The 18,811-nt window shown below is 38.1% G+C and overlaps 3 protein-coding genes across 9 annotated transcripts in view; 1 reads left to right on the forward strand and 2 right to left on the reverse strand.

Moving 5' to 3' along the window:
• Window positions 1-7,182, reverse strand: part of LOC116177085 (nucleosome-remodeling factor subunit NURF301) — a 35,463-nt gene extending 28,281 nt beyond the window's left edge. For 2 of the 4 annotated variants that reach the window (XM_031495953.1, XM_031495952.1), the window contains exons 1-2: window positions 4,796-6,443; window positions 4,461-4,743 (exon numbers count right to left, since the gene is read on the reverse strand). In XM_031495953.1, the coding sequence (XP_031351813.1) occupies window positions 4,461-4,743; window positions 4,796-5,819 (1,307 nt within the window). In that variant the 5' untranslated portion in view covers window positions 5,820-6,443. Of the gene's footprint in view, window positions 1-4,460; window positions 4,744-4,795; window positions 6,444-7,104 lie in introns of those variants that run through there. The other 2 variants (XM_031495956.1, XM_031495955.1) reach the window with 2 other exon arrangements.
• LOC116177086 (probable aminoacyl tRNA synthase complex-interacting multifunctional protein 2) lies at window positions 6,711-8,096 on the forward strand. 2 transcript variants are annotated; one of them, XM_031495957.1, is made up of 3 exons: window positions 6,711-7,023; window positions 7,300-7,660; window positions 7,710-8,096. In XM_031495957.1, exons 1-3 carry the CDS (start codon window positions 6,832-6,834, stop codon window positions 8,060-8,062), a joined length of 906 nt encoding a protein of 301 aa, XP_031351817.1. In that variant the 5' UTR covers window positions 6,711-6,831; the 3' UTR covers window positions 8,063-8,096. The 2 variants fall into 2 exon arrangements, with proteins under 2 accessions (XP_031351817.1, XP_031351818.1); XM_031495958.1 differs by having other exon boundaries at window positions 6,721-7,005.
• A 6,721-nt stretch (window positions 8,097-14,817) lies between these two features.
• Window positions 14,818-18,811, reverse strand: part of LOC116175358 (protein sidekick) — a 47,023-nt gene continuing 43,029 nt past the window's right edge. For all 3 annotated transcript variants that reach the window (XM_031493428.1, XM_031493427.1, XM_031493429.1), the window contains one exon: window positions 14,818-15,782. In XM_031493428.1, the coding sequence (XP_031349288.1) occupies window positions 15,540-15,782 (243 nt within the window). In that variant the 3' untranslated portion in view covers window positions 14,818-15,539. The remainder of the gene's footprint in view (window positions 15,783-18,811) is intronic.

Genomic DNA, 18,811 nt, shown 5'->3' on the forward strand with positions numbered 1-18,811 from the left:
GTAATCAGGAAAAAGAATGTAACAAATTTTACAAAAAAAAAAGTGCTACAGGGTGGCGAAAAGCGGAAGACTGTATCTTTGAAAATAGCTAAGATACACTGCAGTCTCAACGAAAATGGCACACACAGTACAGGGTGTCCCATTTTTGACACTTATAGAGTCACTGTTAGTGTAAGGTAAGTACAAGGGTAAGTAGGTAAATGAGAAATTCAATTTTTTGCGTGAAGCTTAAATTTTCTTTTATTAACGAGCTCCTAGCGAGTTTATAATTTTGTTGTGTCTGTCCGTCCGTCCGTTAGCACGATAACTCATAAACGAATGGACCGATTACGATGAAATTTTGCAGGTGGATTCTTTATCAAATTTGTAGATCGGAGTTCGTGAATTGGCAATGTAGCCCAAAAAATAAAGTAGGCCCTTTTGACATCTCCGTTAGTTATGAACCGAATTGCATGAAATTCAATATGCGCATAGCTTTAGCCATATGAAACACAATTCCAAAAGTTGAACCTAATCGATCAGCATTCACAGTGCCCTTTGTGCATCTCGACCATTTACAGATCGAATTGCAAACTTTCTTATTTATGAAGGTATTTAAATGAAATTTGATACATAGCCACTTGGAATAAAAGCAAATTTAACGCCAGTTTCAAAATTTGGTTTTGCGCATGCGCAGCTTATTTATGGAGGCATTCAAATGAAATTTCATACATATACACTTTAAATAAAAGCAAAACTAACATCAGGTTTAAAATTTGGTTTTGCACATGCTATAGCCATACCCAGGAGCTCGTTTGCTATATTTGTTTAATTTATTTGGTTTTATTTTGTTTATAAAGTTTTCCATTTTTTTGGATTTGAATTTTTTTGTTTTATAAACAACTGTTAGTGCTATCAGGAAAGTAATATATGCGTCAAGTCCTCTTTTTGGATCAAACTTGAAATGATAACATCAACATTGCAAATACTCGCTTACTTAAGAGATACGGGGGAAAATCAAAAAATTGTCAATTTCAAAATGACCTTATTTTTCTTAGTTAAAGGAGATACAGAAAAATGTTTATTACAGAAGTTTCTTTATAATGATTGTTGTATAACCCGCCGTTGTCAAAATAAGTACGAGATGAAGTAAAAGTTATTGGACCCAACTTCATTTTTAGCTTCCTAGCATGTGCTAGGTAGCTATTGCGATAGCCGTTTTTGGAACATTTCAAAATTTCATCAAATGTCGACGTTTTAGACCATTTTAAGCAACTTTTAAAGAATAAAATTTTTTTCCGTCTGTACGTACGTACGTACGTTTGTTGGCAATTTTCTGAGAAAACGGCTCGACGGATTTTGTTGAAATTTTGTATATATGTTTTAGGCATACCGAACAGAAAAATAACGGGCCGGATTTTTGAAAAAAAATTTTGGAGCGCCGTAACGGCATCGAACTTTTTTTTTCAAATAGCAACCTAAAATTTTTATTCTATTATTTGGAAGACCTTATTTTCCTGTGTACAACCTACAAAAAATTGGGCCGGGTTATATTATCAAAAAACGGAGAAAAAAATTGTCAAAGTCAAAAAATTGTGTTGCATATGTGCAAAACGCAACGATCTTGTTTCTGAAGCAATTTAAACGAAATTTCTATGGTAAGTCCCTTTAATAAAAGCAAACAAAATTCATGCGCAAAAATCGTGTTGCGCATGCGCAGAAATGCAACTTTCTTATTTATGGAACAATTTTAACGAAATTTAGATGGTAGGTCCTTTAATAAAAGAAAACAAAATGCATGCGCAAAAATCGTGTTGCGCATGCGCAGAAATGCAATTTTCTTATTTATGGAACAATTAAAACGAAATTTGGATGGTAGGTCCTCCTAATAAAAGAAAACAAAATGCATGCGCAAAAAATCGAGTTGCGCATGTGCAACATCCAACTTTCTTATTTATGGAGCAATTTTAACGAAAATTGGATGGTAGGTCCCTCTAATAAAAGCAAACAAAATGCATGCGCAAAAATCGTGTTGCGCATGCGCAGAAATGCAATTTTCTTATTTATGGAACAACTATAACGAAATTTGGATGGTGGGTCCTCCTAATAAAAGCAAACAAAATTCATGCGCAAAAATCGTGTTGCGCATGCGCAGAAATGCAACTTTCTTATTTATGGAACAATTTTAACGAAATTTAGATGGTAGGTCCTCCTAATAAAAGAAAACAAAATGCATGCGCAAAAATCGTGTTGCGCATGCGCAGAAATGCAATTTTCTTATTTATGGAGCAATTTTAACGAAATTTGGATGGTAGGTCCCTCTAATAAAAGCAAACAAAATGCATGCGTAAGCAAACAAAATGCATGCGTAAAAATTGACGTTAGACCATTTTAAGCAACTTTTAAAGAATAAATTTTTCCCGTCTGTAAGTGCGTACATATGTTGGCAATTTTTGGTTTCAGCTAGGAAGCTATTCTGTCAAGAATTTGACACCTGGTTTAAATGGGACACCTCATGGCACACCCTGTAGATTTTAATCTAAGAGGATAACATATTATATTTTTTGAAAATATAACTCACCATGGATGGAATTCAGAAACAACAACAAAAAAGTTTTGAATTTGATTGCATCTATATTGTATCTTGAATTTTTTTTAAATTTTTTCATGCTATATTTTTGAAATGAGAATTTAGTTTATTTTTTTAGGTGTACTGGAGGTCTTCTCGGTCTCGGTTTTCTAAATCTATATGAATCAATATGAAATTTGTGTAGTGTTATACATATTTTGATTCTTAATATGATAGTTTTTGATTAAAATATTTCAATTTAAAATGTACGTAGGAAAATCAAAAAATCGTCAATCTCATAATGAACTTATATTTATTAAAGGAGATATAGAAAGATGTTTTTCACAAGTTTCTTTATAAGACTGTTGAATAATCTGCTAATAAGTGCACGGGATCAGGTAGAAAAGTAGGACCTAACTCGAGACCTAATCTCATTTTTTTTGTTGAACACTGTATATTTTATTCGAAAGAGCATATTAAATTGGCGTTCCAAAAATATAACTAAAGAAATTCAAAAATTCAAAATGTTTAATTTTCTGTTTTTTTAATATTTGAACCTTTCCTAAATGTTTTAATTGTTTTTTAATCATTTTGAATTTTTTTTTATCACTTGTATTTTCTCTATTTATTGCGATTGCGTTATGTATTAAAAAAGAGAATTTTAATATGCTATCTTTTTAGATTAAAATATACAGGGTGTTCTATTTAAAAAATGAGGTTGACCAGTAACTTTTTTGCTTTATTTTGCTTTTTATTGACAATTTTTGATTTTCCTTATATCTCTTTAGCGAGCGAGCCGCTTTGTCCGTCCGTCCGTCCGTCCCTAGTACTTCTACTTTTTTCGCTATTCGGTTCGTTATGCTGTCAAGGTTTGCACCGAGGAAGGAATTGTTTCAGTGCCGCTTACAAAAAAAGTTATGGTAAAAAACCCATTTTATTCATATATGCAGTATGTACCATAAGTTAACAATTATGCCGTTTATTAACGGTCCTCAAGATAGTATTGTATTGCTGCTTGTCTATCTGCTTGTCTGTCAGTGTATCTGTCTGTCTGTTTGTCCGTCCGTGTGCACGTTAGCTTTTGTATTTGCGCAATCCATTTGTTTATTTGTTAAATACTTAAATGAAACTTTTGCATAAAACACTCATTCTGTAGATTTGTAACTAAGAAAATAGATGATTTTTCCCCGTACCTCTTAAGAGAGCGAATATTTTCAAATTTTGATTTTACCAGTTTAAGTTTGACCCAAATAGGGCACATGATGACTTTTTTGATAGCGCTAACAATTATGGAGAGACCCTATTAGTGTCGAAAATGGGACACCCTGTACTACAATACCATGGATACTATACGACTATACGATGCACCAGTAAATGGCTACCGCTGCCAAAAATAGAGACACCGGACATTATGGGGTAAACATATGTTATCAAATTCATAATCACTTTTCTAATTATTTGATTAATTAAATTATATTTATTACTATATAGTTTTTATACAGTCTATTCTCAAGAGAATCCAGAGGTTGGATTCTTCAAGAGTAAATGACATATCTCAAAACTAATTTGGTACCACATTGCTCACATGAGAGCTGATGGATTTTCCCCAGCCTTAGCATTAAGTTTAACGTTCAAAAATACTCTGTGGGGAACTTACCTTCTTATCACCAATAAATCAGGTAGGCGAATCTAAAGCACTTGCTTGAAGAGGTGATATTTCAATTCTAAATACATCATACAGATTTTTCCTTTTTAAATCGATGCTACTAAGCTCAATACATTTCAATGAAAGTTTGATTGGTTGCCTAACATTCAGTATAGCATTTAAATTATATATGCAACACATCATACACATAATGTAACTTTGGATTCATTGTCAACAAAATAAATGCCATCAATTGATTAGACTTACACAAATATCCTTCTGCATAGGAAGTAATACTTTCTTCCGTGTCGATCACAGCCCAAACACTCTTGCCGACAAAGCTGCCCCTGCTTCTCTACATCCAAAACACAATCGACCACCCCAGACACTTTGTGCGATCTACAAATACCGCACTGCCAATCATCTTCAGGTACATTCGTTAAGGGTGGGTCGACGCACTCTAGGTGATAAACGGCCGGGCAGGTCTCGCAACAAAGTAAATCGCCCAATTTATGGCACACTCTGCAATGGTCATCATAGTGCATGGGAACTGAAACAAAAGAGGCATATTTTTACCGAGACCTTCGACTGCAACTAATTACCTTCACTCAGCAAGTCTTCCCTCACAGGGTTCGTAGTCAAAAACAGATCGGTAAGGAAATGCAGTACCTTAATGCGATTTTGTACGGTAGTAAATGGATAGTCGGTCGCAGTTAAAATGTTTAAAACCTCCGAATCGAAGTTCTTATCACCCTCGATGTACGACCGCAAAACTTCCGAGTAAGTTAAATTATCTATTAAAAAAATGGTAATGTTTATGCTGTCTTTCTGGTCGAGCGGACCGAAGTGCGTCTGCTGCGAGTCCTCCTCGCGCAGCAAAGCCCTCAAGAGCATAATGTGGATTTCGGCGAGCAACGCGTTTTGATCATCACAGAGAAGCGCGGCGCAAAAGTCCTCCAAGCGAAAGGGCGAGAGCCGCACTAAATTTCGAAAGTGCCTGAGCACTTCGTAGATGCTCACTACTGCCATGATGCTGTCCGAGGAGATCAACAGGTCCTCGGACGATTTCGGTAAAACTAGGGGGGGTAATTCGCGATTTTGCAACCAGAGCGGTTCGGGACTAGGCGGACGTAAAACTGTTCGGCGCGGCGTGCCGCTTAATGTACTGTAACTGCTAAGAGAGAAATCACTGTCACTAGATCTATCACCGTCGTCGACCGACTCGCCGGAATCGCTACCGGTAAATCCGAGCTCGTCGTCTATATCACTTTTGTTATCACTCGATTCGTCACCGAAGTCCGATCCATAGTGGTATTCCGAATCGTGGTAGTCTGCGTTCGGATTGTACCCTCGTCTGGGATAGGCGGAACCGACGAGGCCGCCTTTTCGCGAGGAGCGGTGCCCGTCTCGAGCTCTCGTTCGCGTAGCGTTCCGTTTCGAAACCTCGTACTCCTGAGGCGAGCACGGTCGAGATGTTGTCGGAGTGCTTGATTGCGAATCGGAACCTTTATTTAAATTTTGCAAGTATTTTGGCTTTTTCAGTAGCTGATATTGAAATTTCTTGGCTCTCTCTGCAACTTGAATCTTAGGGGGTCTACCCCTCTTTTTCACACCTCTGGTAGACATCCTGTCTCTGTTAGCTGTCAATCACATCACTCTACACGTGGTGGTAAGACGAAAACAATCTTTGTATACAAATACGACTGTCAGAAATGCGTTAAATGGAATTCATGGTCGTTGCTCGGTCTTTTCTCCATTCTGGAGTGCGTCACGTGACGAGCAACGACAAACTCGGAACGCTATCACGTAAACACATGCAGAACGTGAATTTTTTAAGTATTCTATGCTCGACCGTAGCAGTCGGAGTAGGTTTTTTCGAAAAGTTAAGCACTCACTTTGCCAGAAGGACGCATAAAAATACCTCGAGTGACGCGAACTACGAGGTGAAAAAGAACACCCAGCAAGCGACGATCTGATTGGCCGTCGCCAACTCCGCCATGACAACTTGCATTTGCTAAATTTACAATGTTTAAACAACGGGACCTTGCCGCGCACAAAGATTCATCCCCAAATACCGAAAATCGCAATTGCAATAATCGGCACGAAAAATAAAGCACAAACTGACGACTATCGATTTTACAAAATGCCAAAACCGAACAAACCAATCCTAGTGCTGTACAGGGAACAATATAACGATTTTGTACTAGATGTCGCCCTTAAAATTGATAAATATCGCTTTACGCCCACAAAATCGTGCCGAAAATTGCAAAAACACAACCGGAATGGCCATTAATCCTAAAATTGTTAACAACAAAATCCTAGCATGCTTTCATTGCGCCTCCGATTACGAATTCAAATCACTTCCTACGCTCAACCGGAAACGAAACGCTGTGGCGGGAATTTTGAAATATCGGGCACTTTTCGCAATTTTCCCCCCCCGATTAATTCAAAAGGGCGCCTTTTTTTAACATCACTCTCTTTGCCAACATCCCCTCGTTTCATTTTCACAGTAACCTTCGCCGATTCCGGCAAAAGGTGACGGGAGGGTTCGGTTCCAGGCTTCTGGGGTTACACCACGCTGATGCGGCACACGTACGTTCCTCCAGTCTAGTCAAAAAGGATTTTCGAATCCAAAAAAATGAACGGCCCGGTGAATTTCTACAAAACACGCGAGATAATACGGCACGACGTCGAAGTGTCGGTTCCCAACAACATGTACAAAATGAAAAACATCCACGACAAGAAGACCAAGGAGGGCCCATTAGTTAATCACGTTTCGCCATTTCAAGATTCCGTTAACATTTCCATGCAGGTTAATCAGTTTTTAAAGGTTTTTACGTGTTTTACTTACTCGTGATTGTTTGGCAATTAGTTGTGGGTGGAAATTATGTGCCCTCAGGTAGTTACTCACCATTATTTTTCCAAAGTTTGCTGCTGGACACACACCACTTATCACTTTTTGTGAACAACTGTCAAAGCACTAATGAAAATGAGGAACAAAGAGGTTCTATTTGTTATTCAGACATTTTTTATCACAAGCACATAATTTTTACAAGCACAACCTCAAATTTTAAAATTAGCACAAACTAAATTTAAATACTTGCAGAAACTCGAAGATCAACCGGAAATAAATGGGCTGGAAGAACGACTTCGAAATATCATTCGTGAGCTGGACGAGATTCGCGATGATATGTCCAAGCTGAAAGCCGCAGTCACGGGACATGAACCGGTCGTGGTCCCCGAGTTAAATGACATGATTGTCAATGCGAACCCCTCGTTTCCGCCGTACGCCATCCTCGCCCTTCAGAAATTGTGTGCACCCGTTGTGAATCTAGTAGTTGGCACGCATACGCATTCGTCCATACCGTCACTTACACCTGAAGCGGAAAATCTCGCGCAGAAGTTGAGGGAGTTTGTGCCACTAGCAGATCTGCCGAAAATCTCCCTAAGGCTCATTTGGAAGAATGGTAAGCAACTCTCACTTGTAACGTACACATCTCATTTGTCTACTTTCAGTTGGTCCAGCCTGTGAATTACTCGCGACTCAGCTACCGATTTGCGGCGAGGCGAACGTGTTAAGGTACTTCGCCAGGGTGCTGCCCGGACTGTTTATATACGAAAATAGTGATAATGTAACCGATTTAGATGCCGCACTTGACATAGCCTACTGTTTAGTTCAAGCGAAAACAAAGACTGAACGTGCTTCCCATCTGCAGTCATTGTCCAAGAAGTTAGGAAAAAGTCAGTTTTTGTGTGCACATGCCGAAATTACCATAGCCGATATAGCGGCGTGTTCTGCAATTAAGCAGGTCGCACAAAATGAAGTTAATCAAACTATGGGCAAGTGGTTAGTGAGATGTGAACAATGAATTGTTTTAATTTAATAAATTAATCTGTTTGTCATTGTTTTTTTCTTTCAACTTTTTGTTAGCATTAAATGTAATAATCATAGTTGCCTCTATAACAATAGAGATTTTGTGACTTTGTAAGCTGAAAAGTCCCCTCTATAGATATGAAAAAATTAGCTGATTGATGGGGCTAGGCAATAACAACGTTCCAGGCAGCACAATTTCGAATAGTAGATCCTGAATATTGATTAAATTGTAGAAAATATCTGCTCCCAGAATGGCCCCCAAGGAAAATTCACAGTCCACTGAATACTACATATGAAACAGGTTGGAGTCCAAGGAATATTAATGTTCAAAACAGCCTGGCCCCTAAAGAAAATTAGCCCCAGATAATGGCCCTCCAGAAATTGACTCCATGGAAAATTCACACCCAAAAGTATTCATATTTTCATTATGAAAAAAAACCCTATAATATTACACACGCTCAGAAACGCTTTGACGTATAAAGCTCAAATTTAGCTCTTAGATAGGTCACAGAGATTTACTTTAAAGTGCGGCGTTTACAAACATCCTTTCTCTTCCAAAAAGTACTTCCAGTTTTTAGAGTACATATTGACATCATATAGTGAACTAGAAAAAGCACAAACAGCTTAAAGAGGAACAACGCTAATAGGGCTTTCTGAGAATGTTCACGCGCGACTAGGGGCTCCCATCGCCAAAGGTGTGGCTCTACAGTGTACGTTGCCTATGAGCTTTGTTATGAAGCAAAATTGTCTGGTAGCCTAGAACCAAACTTGCAACCACCAGAGCACGTTTGTAGCATGTGCAAAAAAACCCTGGGGGCCCAATTGTGAACATAGAGTCATGGTTGAACATCAAATAGGCAAGGGTAGCGCACTCTCGAAAGCTGAGGCTGCAGTCAAGTGGTTGCCCATAGGCAAAATGGACTCTCTCGTTCAGTTACATCCCAACCTGGTATATTCATCTTCACATATGGAGCTCAAAACAACTTCCAAATCACGCAATCACTAAAGGCAAATTCTCAACGGTTTTTCAAACCATATGCCAATCATCATCATCATGCTAGACGTCTAGTATAAAAACAGCCACGTCAATCATCGCAAGTATAGCCGCACACTGCAAAACTTATGTCTTTTTCTTCACATGGGCTAGATAGAGATGAAATATAATAGCAAAATTTGTATACACATCAAAGGCGACCAGTTTATTGCAGTGGGCGACGTCTAGTAAAAATCTCTGTGAAAATATTCAGAACAATAAGAGTATTCAGTGATAAAGCGGTCTTTCAGCACTCCGCCGTTACTGCAGAATCACCTCTAGACCAGTGCTAGAATATCATCATTTATTAGAGCAAAAGTATCATCATCCAGCAACTCTCACGCCACGATTTTGGTAAAAAGCTTATTCGAGGTACCCCCCCCCCCCTCCCCCCGAAAGTAGAACAAATCCTAACAAATTGGCAACACATGCGCCATGTGATATTTTTAGAAAGTTCTTATACGTGAGTTTATTTAAAAATGTCTTGTTGGGAACGGGAACAAAGAAGAACTTAGAACATGATCTACCGGAGATAAATGTCCCGGAACTATCATCCCTTAAGAAAGAGCCATTTTTTTAAAATAATGTTATCTGCCGTAAGGGCCTAGGTAGGTATAAAAGGCCTACATATTTAGCATATAGCTCTTCCTCTATTATGTTTAAGAAAATGTGTACCAAATTTGGTTCCAATCGGTTCAAGCCGGAAAGAGAGTACAGACAGGCTGACAGACAGAGACAGACCTACACATCATCTAGATTTTGTTTGATTCGGATTCCTGGTGCTCTAAAGTCTAAAACATGTATTTCCATTAAAAAAAGTGGGGGGTCACTTTATACCCCAAGGCACGGTGACCAATACCTCTCTTACTAACGTGCCGGTGGTAAAAATGTGCAATTTTAAATCTGAAAATTTGTATCCAGAACAAACAAATTCATCTCTATTCAGCAGTAAAATAAACTGTACCATCAACAAGCGACAAGGTCACTTCCGGTTGACGAGTATATTGCTCAAAATTTAATCAGTTAGGCCCCTTGACTATAGTCTACCTATTCTTGAAAACAGAATTGGAATATTCCAAACCGTTTGCGAGTTATCATGTAGGTATACACAGATGGACTGACGGACGGACAAAACATAATAATATACTGAAATCAAATTTGGAAAATTCGAAACTGTTCGCGCGAGTGGACGGAATTATCATATAGATCGACGGACAGAAAACCCAAATGACCAAAATTGAATCAGTTCGTCCCTTGACCATTGTTTACCTATTTCTAAAAACAGAATTGGAAAATTCAGAACCGTTTGCGCGAGTTATCATGTACACAGGCAGACCGACTGACGGACAGGCAGGAAGTTCAGAATCAAAAGGCCAACCAAGATACAAAACACTGTACCTATGTATGTACTTATACTAACTTAAGCGTGCATGGGAAATTGGAACTCGCCATAGCTCGTCAACGGAACATTCGCCACCCCACACGAATACTTCGTCGCCATCAGGAACTAACTCTAAAAGAACAATTCACGTACAAGAAACTGAACGTCAAGGACCGACTCTTCTGCTCTTGTGCGTCTGTCGATTCACCCTCCTTTAGAAATAGTAATAAGTAGGTATATGTAACCATAAAAACTCAAACTTTTTTTTTAAAACGCATTTCCAAAATAATCGACCATTCCTTACACTGCCTGCCCAGAACTTCCGCCATTTTTTTAAACACACGCAGTTTTTGGAATTGACTCAAATCGGTTCCCTTTCAGAGGCATTTTCAGTTTGGGTCCCTAAGTCACACAGAGTGACAGAGCCATCTCGGGGAGTAGGGGAAGAGCCGAACGAGCCACCAGGAATGTGTGTTTGACTAAAAAAAACCTGAATTAAATGCGCCGAATGGGCGGTTGCGGTATCGGTGATGAAGCTGCCAAGATTTTGCAAATATAAATGAGGATAGCGGGTGTTACATGATCGCATGTAAAAAAAATTGGGTGATAGAAGGGATCAGGACAAGCACTTTTTCCAAATAAACCGAGGGTCCAACGTATTTCGTTTGGGAGCCACCCCCAAAGAAGTGGTGAAATTTGGATTTCTTGTTTAATTTTTTTCTCAGCAACCATAAGAGTTAGAAAGATGGGGCACGTTTTTGAATAGGTTTTCGGGTATGCAGTGTAATTTTGAAAAAATAATTCCAGATTCGTCATTTTCATGTTCAAAAACCCCCAGAGATACCAAATTTCGTCGAAATCAGAATTTTTTTTCACCCTTTCGTGGTAAGAATTTTGAATTTTTTTTTCAAAATCGGATAGAGCATACCCGAAAACCTATTCAAAGACGTCTTTGGAACTCGCTTATAGTTGCCGAGACAACAATTAAAGAAGAAATCCAAATTTCACCACTTCTTTGTGGCTCCCAAACGAATACATGTTGGACCCTCGGTTTATTATAAAAAATGCTTGTTCTGATCCCCTCCATCACCCAATTTTTTTTATGAGGTCATGGAACACCCCGTACAATTCGTAGTTATTTCGAGTGTTCTAAAGAGCAATCCTTTGCGTTTGCTTGGAGCAATTTTCGGGCGAGTATTGCGGCGACGAATTTTCTCAAGAATGGATTTGCAGGAGAAGCAACCGGTCTTGGGTGGAGCTTACACAAATTTCCGAATGAGCGAGAAACCCGACGGGTGCCATTTCTCCGAAAAAATTTCTCCTTGGAGGTAAACTGAAGCGAATTTTCCTTGCTTGGAGTAAGTTTCTGTTGAGTACTGCAGCAGAGGCAAGTTTTCCTTGCGAGAGACGATTCTCAGCGTCGTCTCTTTTATATTAAGAATGGTCTTCACCTCCACCGCCCCTACCTTTAAATGTTTCAGTACATGAACCGCAGTGTGCAACTGTGCTTAGTAAATTTCACTTTCAAAAAATAAAATGTGCACTTTTGCCCTCTTAATTGTCCGTCTGTCTGTATGAGTCACAAAAGCTCCGGAACTACACCACTTTACAGACTTAGTATTAGTGTCATTCGATCAGAAATTAAAAATTATTTCAAGTCTGATGTATTCTCATTAAGGCATGAAATGTCCATAAGGGCTATTAAAATCGAAAAAACAAATCTGAACGTGCATTCTTCGCCTCTTGGTCACAAGCGGCTTAACGATTTTTTTAAATTATTTAATTGTGATCCATTAAATTGATCCACCACCCGCTTTTAAATAAATAATATTTAATATGTCACCAACATTACAAAATTAGAAGTTTTGCGGGAAATTCAAACTGTTAGCGGTCATTTTGGATCACCCGCTATATGTAGTCACGTTTTTGTATTTTATCAGAATTTTCGCTTGCCGTTATGCAATAGAAGTGATTGTTAGTGTTTAGTGGGTCCTAATTAAACAAAAATAAAAACTCACCATTGCAAGGGAAGCGATCATTACCCCTATTGGCCCTATTTACCATTGGAACGACGTTACATCGACCTGACCGCTTAAAACTTTCGCCAACTACTGTACGGAAAATTATTTGTTACCTTAATGAAGCGATAACATGCACAAATCAGTGCCGCGCCGGCGCGACCTCCTTTTCCTTAGTCACACCAATACCTTAATTTAAAAGTTAAGTTTTTTAAATAAAAACAACTAATCCTGTTGACTTGAGGTCAGTCACATCAAACTTCTAGAATTACCCAATCTGTATCTTAAAGTTTTCAATAACTGAGCAATGCCTAAATTACTATCGTATTTTCCCTTCCCAAAATGCGCTTTGAGAAAAAGCTTTTCCCTTGTGCAGATCTTGCGCAAGCATTGCTGTTTTTTTCAAATTGCGGCCCTCAATTTCTGCCAAAATGCTCACTCAAACCAGTCGAATTATAAGATCTGGAATGAGAGTGGCGATGGCATAATTTAAAAAAAAAAATAAGTTAAAGGTCCAAAATGTTCCGTTTGAGAGCTACACCCTCAGGTTGTGAAAAGATACCTACTTACACAATAATTCAAAACACAGTGCCTCTGAGGAAGAGGGAAAATGCACCAAGGAATTCTCCAACTAATTAGAGCTATAAGAGGGAGAAATGATGCACAAAATCTCGATGATGTCGGTCTGTCTGTACTCTCATTTCCGGCTAAACGACATAATCGCGCATGCGCAGGTGCATCTACGCTAGCCATAGCAAATCTGCTAGATCTGCTTTAAGGTACGTTTCCTATGAAACGTCTGACGCGGTGTGCCTTTTACGCATGCCACTGGAGACGGCCGCCGCATGCAGGTTAGAACATGCTTCCATTGCTTTCTATTGAGGCGGTGCATTGCGTCAGCCGCTTCATAGGGAACGTACCTTTAGGGGTTTATTTTGTATTAGGGAGTGTCATGATAAATGTTTTCTGAGATATTCTATACATGAAAGTTCTAAGGGCTGAACGTTTTGGGAGAGAATGTAGCACTGGAAGGGGGGGAGGCTGAGGGCTATTCCAATACGGCCAGGGGCGGACTGGCCCGGGGGGGCGGGTGGACGTTGGAAATTTATAAGTATGTGCTGTATTTAGTTTCTTGCACTATTAATAAGTTATGAACACGTTTCTCTAATTGGGGTTGATGTTAGGTTAAAAAATTCTGTTTTAATTGAAGTGTTTTACAATGAATTTATCATTTTTTGTCGTAGCATGAAAATACTGAAATACAATGATAGGCGACGAACCTCGTGTGGATTGTATATTTTGTTACTTTTATCAGCTGCAATTTAAAAAAAACCTGTATTGTAATTGATTTCCGAAAAAGGAGTACTTTAAAATAAAGCAAAAAATGTTTTTGTGGTGCACCACAGAGCTACCCCCACGCCACCTTCATTACTACACTAATGCTTTAATGGCCCGTAACCTATGCAATTCCACCTGGCCCGCCCGTGACTAGAAACCAATTTCGAAAGAAAATTCAAAGGGCTGTAACTTTTGAACTAGTAGCCCAATCTTGGAACTGTTTGAAATTATGGATTCTACAGGCCACATTCTATAAAACAAATTTTTTCCAGGTCGATGTGAGACAATTTTTTTTACGGAGCTCAAAAAAAGGCAGTGTATAACCTTCCTTTTTTACCAAAAATCGACTGCACCAAAATTTCTCAGGAAAACACTTTTTCTTATTAATTTTGGTGCGTAGAATCCAAAACAAATCGTACTTTTTTGATCGGACGTCTCAATCAAAAGTTTTAATTATCACCTGCAATTTAAAAAAAAAACTGTATTGTAATTGATTTCCGAAAAAGGAGTACTAAAATGAAGCAACCCCCCCCCCCACCACCTTCATTAGTACACTAATACTTTAATGGCCCGTAACCTATGCAATTCCACCTGGCCCATAAGTACCCAGTCCGCCCCTGAATACGGCCCAGCTATAAGGGAGAATTGATGACACTATCTCAAAAACAACTGCCAAGCTAGTTTTCGGGAAACAGATTCCTTCTGTGTGCTCGGGGGTGTTCCATTCCCCTTAGGGAAGGGGGGGGGGGGAGGGCGCAGATTACTAATTAGACCAAAACCCAAATTTTGTACATACTTACCATTTAAACCAGCCAAACATATCTGGTGTTCTCTGATACTGCATTCTGTTGTTTTCTGTAATTGTGGATTACATGTATATACAATAACAAAATATACCTGCCCCACTTGAAATATATTCGACAAAATACGACTATATTCCAAGTAAAATTTAATTAACACTTATAGCATCATCAATTGTGCTATTTTCATAATTTTTAATATTTCTTTTAAACATAGAATCACAGATTTATATTACAATTGATCTAAATAATTACAGTAATAAATTACAATTAACTTAGGCAGTGTATTCTAATCAGTACAATGCTAAAAATGGCGCAAAATATTTAACAAGACACTACATATAAATATACAAAGTCTTTAGAGTTAATCATTGGTAAAATTATTAATCACATCTAAATGTAGAAACAATTAGATTTTCCCATTTATGTTCTTGACGCGCTGGCTAAATTTAGGGCAATCACTGCGAAAGCCGGTCAGTCGAAAAGTAAAAGGTGATCGATAGCGTCTAATCTACTGCATTTGCCAAATGTATCTCAAGACTTGGTGTATTTTTACAGTTTAACTTAGGCAAATCACACAGGAACATTTTAAAGATTTACAAAAATAAGTTATTTACTACCGTTACGGAAATGAACATATCATTCACTACTTGTCGAGACTTAACGAAAATAGAAGTCGAGTCATAGAAAAGTAAAAAAAAAGGAATGAGATATTTACAATGGGTTTCACGATTGATAGCGAGTAGTTTCAAAAACGTAAATAGGCAACGCGTTGTACCCTTTTAGTGTACGATGCCTTGCCTATCGGTCAGCTCGCTAACGCAACGACAGTTGATCTTTTTAGCACATTTAAGTATCAAACCTGTTAGCAAATGGATGAAGAGTGAAATTTCTCTAACTATTTACACGAAGGATGAAAATCCAGGGAGAGGCGCCCTCGACCTCGCCATATTGTTCATAATAATTTGGCCACCGTTTAAACTCACGACGGCGCTACCTTCTGGCTCAGAGTCTGTATAACTGGAGTAATTTCGCACTGGCTTCTGTCTCTTCCACGACTGCCTCAGAGAGTCGTTTACGTTGGCGTAGTGGTTAACGAAAGAGTGAGGATCTGAGCGCACGCTTTCGTTTTCGCTTTCCGAACCCTGCAAGTAATCAAATGAGTTACAGAATATTCAGTTAAGCTCCATAAAGCCATTTTGCTGATTGAACATAAACCATAAATATGTAAACTACAATGCGAGGTGCGCAATAAAATAAAATGTGGTTTAGAGGCAGATTGGGATGTAATTTGTTCTTTTGTTAATTTTTTATAGCTCATAGCATTTTGGTATCACACGTTGCTTTGATGATTTTACAATTTACAAAAACAAATAGTGTGGATTACCGCGGGTACTTTTTTGCCTTTACGAGGTCGGTGGGTAGCCTATCATGTTGCCAACATACAACTTGAGTTATGTCCGGTCTAGTACTAACAAGTCTCTGGTCTGACCACGTCAGTGAAATATTTGGAAGTCAACATAGACTCCCGCCTGACCTGGAAAGGGCACATTGAGCGAATAAGCAAAGAGGCCTTGTACACTGTGAGTCAACGATTGCGCGGAGTAACTTAATGCCTTGAAGATAAGATTTTTCGATAGAGTGCTTTTGTACTATGATATGGTTGAATATTCTCCGCATTTTAAAAATATTTGGAATTATACAGGGTGCGCCCACAAAGTAGGGCGCCCAAATGGTACATTTTTTTAAATAGAACCCCCTATATTTGAATGCATTTTTGAATTCTGCTTGTAATTGTACATGTTTTTTTATTATATGGTGAATATCCGAAAAGCTAGTAGTTTTAAAGATAATTCGATTTTTAAGAAAAATTGGGCATTTGCAAGCGTCAGTATATATTGTCAAAATTATTACTTAAATTTTGATTCCAGGTATTATATCTTAGCCTGGGTTAAGTATAAAAGTCAAATAAATACATCTACTATGAAACATTAAAAAAATAGCTTACAGGGTGTTTTTTTTTGCAAAACTTCATATTAAACCCCCTGTATATTTTTCTGTCATCATTTAGCTCCTCCAAAAACCTTCAACTTTTGATAATAATGTCCTATACCTATCTCTGATAGTTTTCGAAATATCTTGGTTTTCCTGGGATTTATAAGTTATATGTAATTTACATAATAGTGAGGTGTTCAAGCAAAAAAAAGGCAATTTTTATCTGCCTCGTTCAAAACTAAAATCATATTTATTAATTCATTTGTCTAATAATTCATTTAATTTAATAATAAATTTCATGACCTCACTATTATGTAAATTACATATAACTTATTTAAGATTAGAATATAAAGCCCAGGAAAACCAAGATATTTCGAAAACTATCAGAGATAGGTATAGGACATTATTATCAAAACTTGAAAGTTTTTGGAGGAGCTAAATGATGACAGAAAAATATACCGGGTGTTCCATTAAAAAAAAGGGAGATTTTTTAATATGAAGTTTTGCAACTTTAGACCTACCAAAAAAACACCCTGTAAGCTATATTTTTAATGTTTCATAGTAGATGTATTTATTTGACTTTTACTTAACCCAGGATAAGAGATATAAAACCTGGAATCAAAATTGAAATAATAATTTTGACAATACACTGACACTTGCAAATGCCCAATTTTTCTTAAAAATCGAATTATCTTTAAAACTACTAGCTTTTCGGATATTAACTATATAATAAAAAAGACTTACAATTACACGTAGAATTCAAAAATGCATTCAAATACAGGGGGTTCTATTTAAAAAAATTTACCATTTTGGCGCCCTACTTTGTGGGCGCACCCTGTATAATTCCAAATATTTTTAAAATGTGGAGAATATTCAACCCTATCATAATACAAAAGCACTCTATCAAAAAATTTTATCTTCAAGGCATTAAGTTACTCTGTGCAGTCGTTGACTTACCCTGTACATAGGGCTTGAACCCTCAACTGATATATTGTCTTTACACAGTAGTGATAAGACCAATAATACTGTACTGTGCACTTGTATGGTAGCGGGCAACCCACAGATAGCACTGGAGCCATGAAAACCACGCCAACTTTGGCGATGGAGGCACTTCTGGGACTAAGACCAGAGGTTTAGAAGGCTTCCATACGACTAAGGGCCGGTTGCACAAACGCAGTTTAAACTTCGTTTAAATTAACGCAATGGATTAAGACATGATTAGTGGAAATTTGACGTTAAACGTCAAATTTCAACCAATCCTAGACCGTAATCCACTGGTTAATTCCAAGCTAGGTTTAAACTGTCTTTGTGCAACCGGCCCTAAATGATTGGGACAAGTGGAAGGATCAAGGAAGCCTTGGGCACGTGCGAATCTGGGAGGAAAGCCTCAGAACTGACCCCCTCCTCGCAGGAAGGGATGTGATCCAAGACCGAAGAGTTATAAGGTCACTCCTCAAACCTGAGGAGTTCGTGTGGTTTACAGACGGTTGGAAAGGAGAACGGGCATGGGTGTATAGCGACTGAGAGCTGACAGCAGCTTCTCTCTTGGTCAGCATAGCACCGTGTTATAGGCAGAGATTTTGAGCCATCATGACCTGTGAACAGGAAACCCTCCGTATAGTTCTGTAATAAGCATATACAGTGATATTTATTAAGAAGTAGACATAGAGATTTGGGTGTATTGTCTTCCCTATGTCTACTTTTAACAAAATCGCTTCTGAAGGGCGCCTAATTTTATGCATCCAAAATGTCAAATTGCTTTGCCTTCACCGAAAATAAATTTCTTATTTCCTTAAACTTCTTATGTTCCTTAAACAGTTACCGGCACTGCACCAATTGTCAATAACTTTTTTTTTAGTTGAATACATCGCACACGAACGAAAATAAAAATACGGAAGCCAAAGCAACAAATTTCAAATTAATTAATATGTATGACAGCCAGATTCCAATTTGTTTTAAGAAGTTATTTTGGTTGCATAAAATTAGACGCCCTTCAGAAGAGATTTTGTCATTTAAAAGTAGACATATAGGCCAAAACAATACACGTAAATCCCTATGTCTACTTCTTAATAAATATCACTGTATACATATTATGCAGTGACAGTCAGGCAGCGTTGAAGGTCGCCTGTTTGCAGACAAAACTCTAGGGGAGTCTAATAGCGTAAGCATGACGTGAGTG

This window comes from Photinus pyralis, unplaced genomic scaffold (assembly GCF_008802855.1).
Source record: "Photinus pyralis isolate 1611_PpyrPB1 unplaced genomic scaffold, Ppyr1.3 Ppyr1.4_LG7, whole genome shotgun sequence".
Classification (NCBI taxonomy): Eukaryota; Metazoa; Arthropoda; class Insecta; order Coleoptera; family Lampyridae; genus Photinus; species Photinus pyralis.